The 1,665-nt window shown below is 69.8% G+C and overlaps 1 protein-coding gene across 1 annotated transcript; it reads right to left on the bottom strand.

The window, feature by feature from the left end:
* Positions 1-49: 49 nt before the first annotated feature.
* Positions 50-493, bottom strand: EMIHUDRAFT_256444 (hypothetical protein; the record flags this gene model as incomplete). Its single annotated transcript, XM_005767626.1, has 1 exon — positions 50-493. A coding segment is annotated over one exon (444 nt), but the record flags the coding sequence as incomplete, so codon positions are not given.
* Between the last annotated feature and the right edge of the window lie 1,172 nt (positions 494-1,665).

Here is a 1,665-nt window from a genome sequence, read left to right on the forward strand (position 1 = left end):
GGGCGGGGCCGCCGCGCGCCTTCTCCAGAGAGCCGTGTGCGTTGGCCACCTTGGCGCCAGCGAGAGCCTCGAGTGCCAATCGCGTGCGCTCGGTGTTCTCCGCGGCGGCGTCCTCGCTCGGCCGCGCCAGCTCCTCATCGCCCAGATTCTTGGGCGCGAGCGAGTCTCGCGTCGCGTGGACGACCTTACCGTCGCGCTGCCCCACCGACGCGATGCCAGCGGCGTGGCCAACGCGGCCCGACGCGTCGGTCGTGAGAGCGAGCACCTGCGACTGCGCCTTGCCCTTGCGCCCCATCTCCAGCGGGAACTGAGCGACGTGGATCTCCGGGTACGCGCCGCCGTCGCAAAAGTCAGCCTGCGACCTCGGCACCCACCCCTTGCGCTTGCCCTGCGCGGGAGCACGTGCAGCGCGCTGCGGCGCCGAAGGGCCCGCCGGCTCATCCTCGGGCTCCGCTGGCTGCGTCGCGCGCGGCAGAATCATCGGCGGCAGCATGCCGGCGGCTGTCGTCATTTCTCGGCAGGCCGCGGCGCCCGCCCGTGGCGACACACGCCTCTATAGCCTTTCCTCCGCCCAAAAGAATTCGCCCGAGGTCGTAGCTGATGAATCACCCGCCATAAAAACGGTATGTGTTGGAGTGCTCTCTGCTGCCGCGGCGCCCCTGTCGGTGCGAAGGCGCCCGGCGGCCGCGCGCTTGGTGCCCACGCCGACCGGCTGCTCTCGCGGCGCCGAGGCGTACCGCTCCGGTCACGTCTCGCGCGCTGCGAGGTGCCTTTTGGCATGTGAGCGCTGGCTAGAGACGCCAGGAAGCTCGCTTCCATGCCTGCGGCCGCGGGCGTGCGGGCGGCCCGCGAGGCTCGGCGAAGCTCCGAGCGGGTCTTCGAGCTCGCGGCCCGCGACGAGCCAGCATGGCTCGTCGCTCGACGGGAGCCTGCCCAGTATGCTCTTGGGATGCTGTACAGCCTCGCCAAGCTCTCTGGGAAGGTCTACAGGGCCAGGGCGGGCCGCCTCGGGCGCGATGGCGCGCTCAGTAGTACCATATCTACCAGCTCTCCGATCGGGTCGCCGGCAGCGGGCTTGCGCGGCGCGCCGCTCGACGGCAGGCTGCTCCCCACCCTTTCAGCAGTGTCTTCTGCCTCGCTTCTCTCGCTGCAACCGCCTCCGGGGGCCGCCGGCCGCCTCGCTTCGCCAGCGCTGCCTACGCTTGCGACACGCGCGTCGGCGCGCCGCCCGCGTCGCCTGCGGCGGGCCCGCATAGCGCGCTGCTCGCCGGGGGAGTGCCCAGGGGGTTGTGGAGGGCAGCCTGCCTCACTCAGACCGCCGCCGACGCGGCGCGGGGCCGCCGTCGGCGCTGCTGCCGCGCACGCTGCGCTGTGGGCGTCACCATCGTGTCCTCATCGCCACTTGCCGCTCGCCGCAGCCCTTCCCTTCCCTGCCATCGCGCAAACAAACACCCACACACGCACAAACACACGCACATTGTTAGTCAAAAAATTGAATATTCTTATCTTTTGCCTTGCCTCCGACGCTAGAGACAGTCACACCCCAGTATCAGACGAGGGGGAGTGCCCCCCTCCCCCACCTGCCCTGCTTACACAGGATAGCATGCCCCGAGAACGGCGACATTTGGCGGGGGGAACCAGGGAAGGAGGTTCGGGTTAGTCTTC

The sequence above is a fragment of the Emiliania huxleyi genome (assembly GCF_000372725.1).
Source record: "Emiliania huxleyi CCMP1516 unplaced genomic scaffold EMIHUscaffold_4802, whole genome shotgun sequence".
Classification (NCBI taxonomy): Eukaryota; Haptophyta; order Isochrysidales; family Noelaerhabdaceae; genus Emiliania; species Emiliania huxleyi.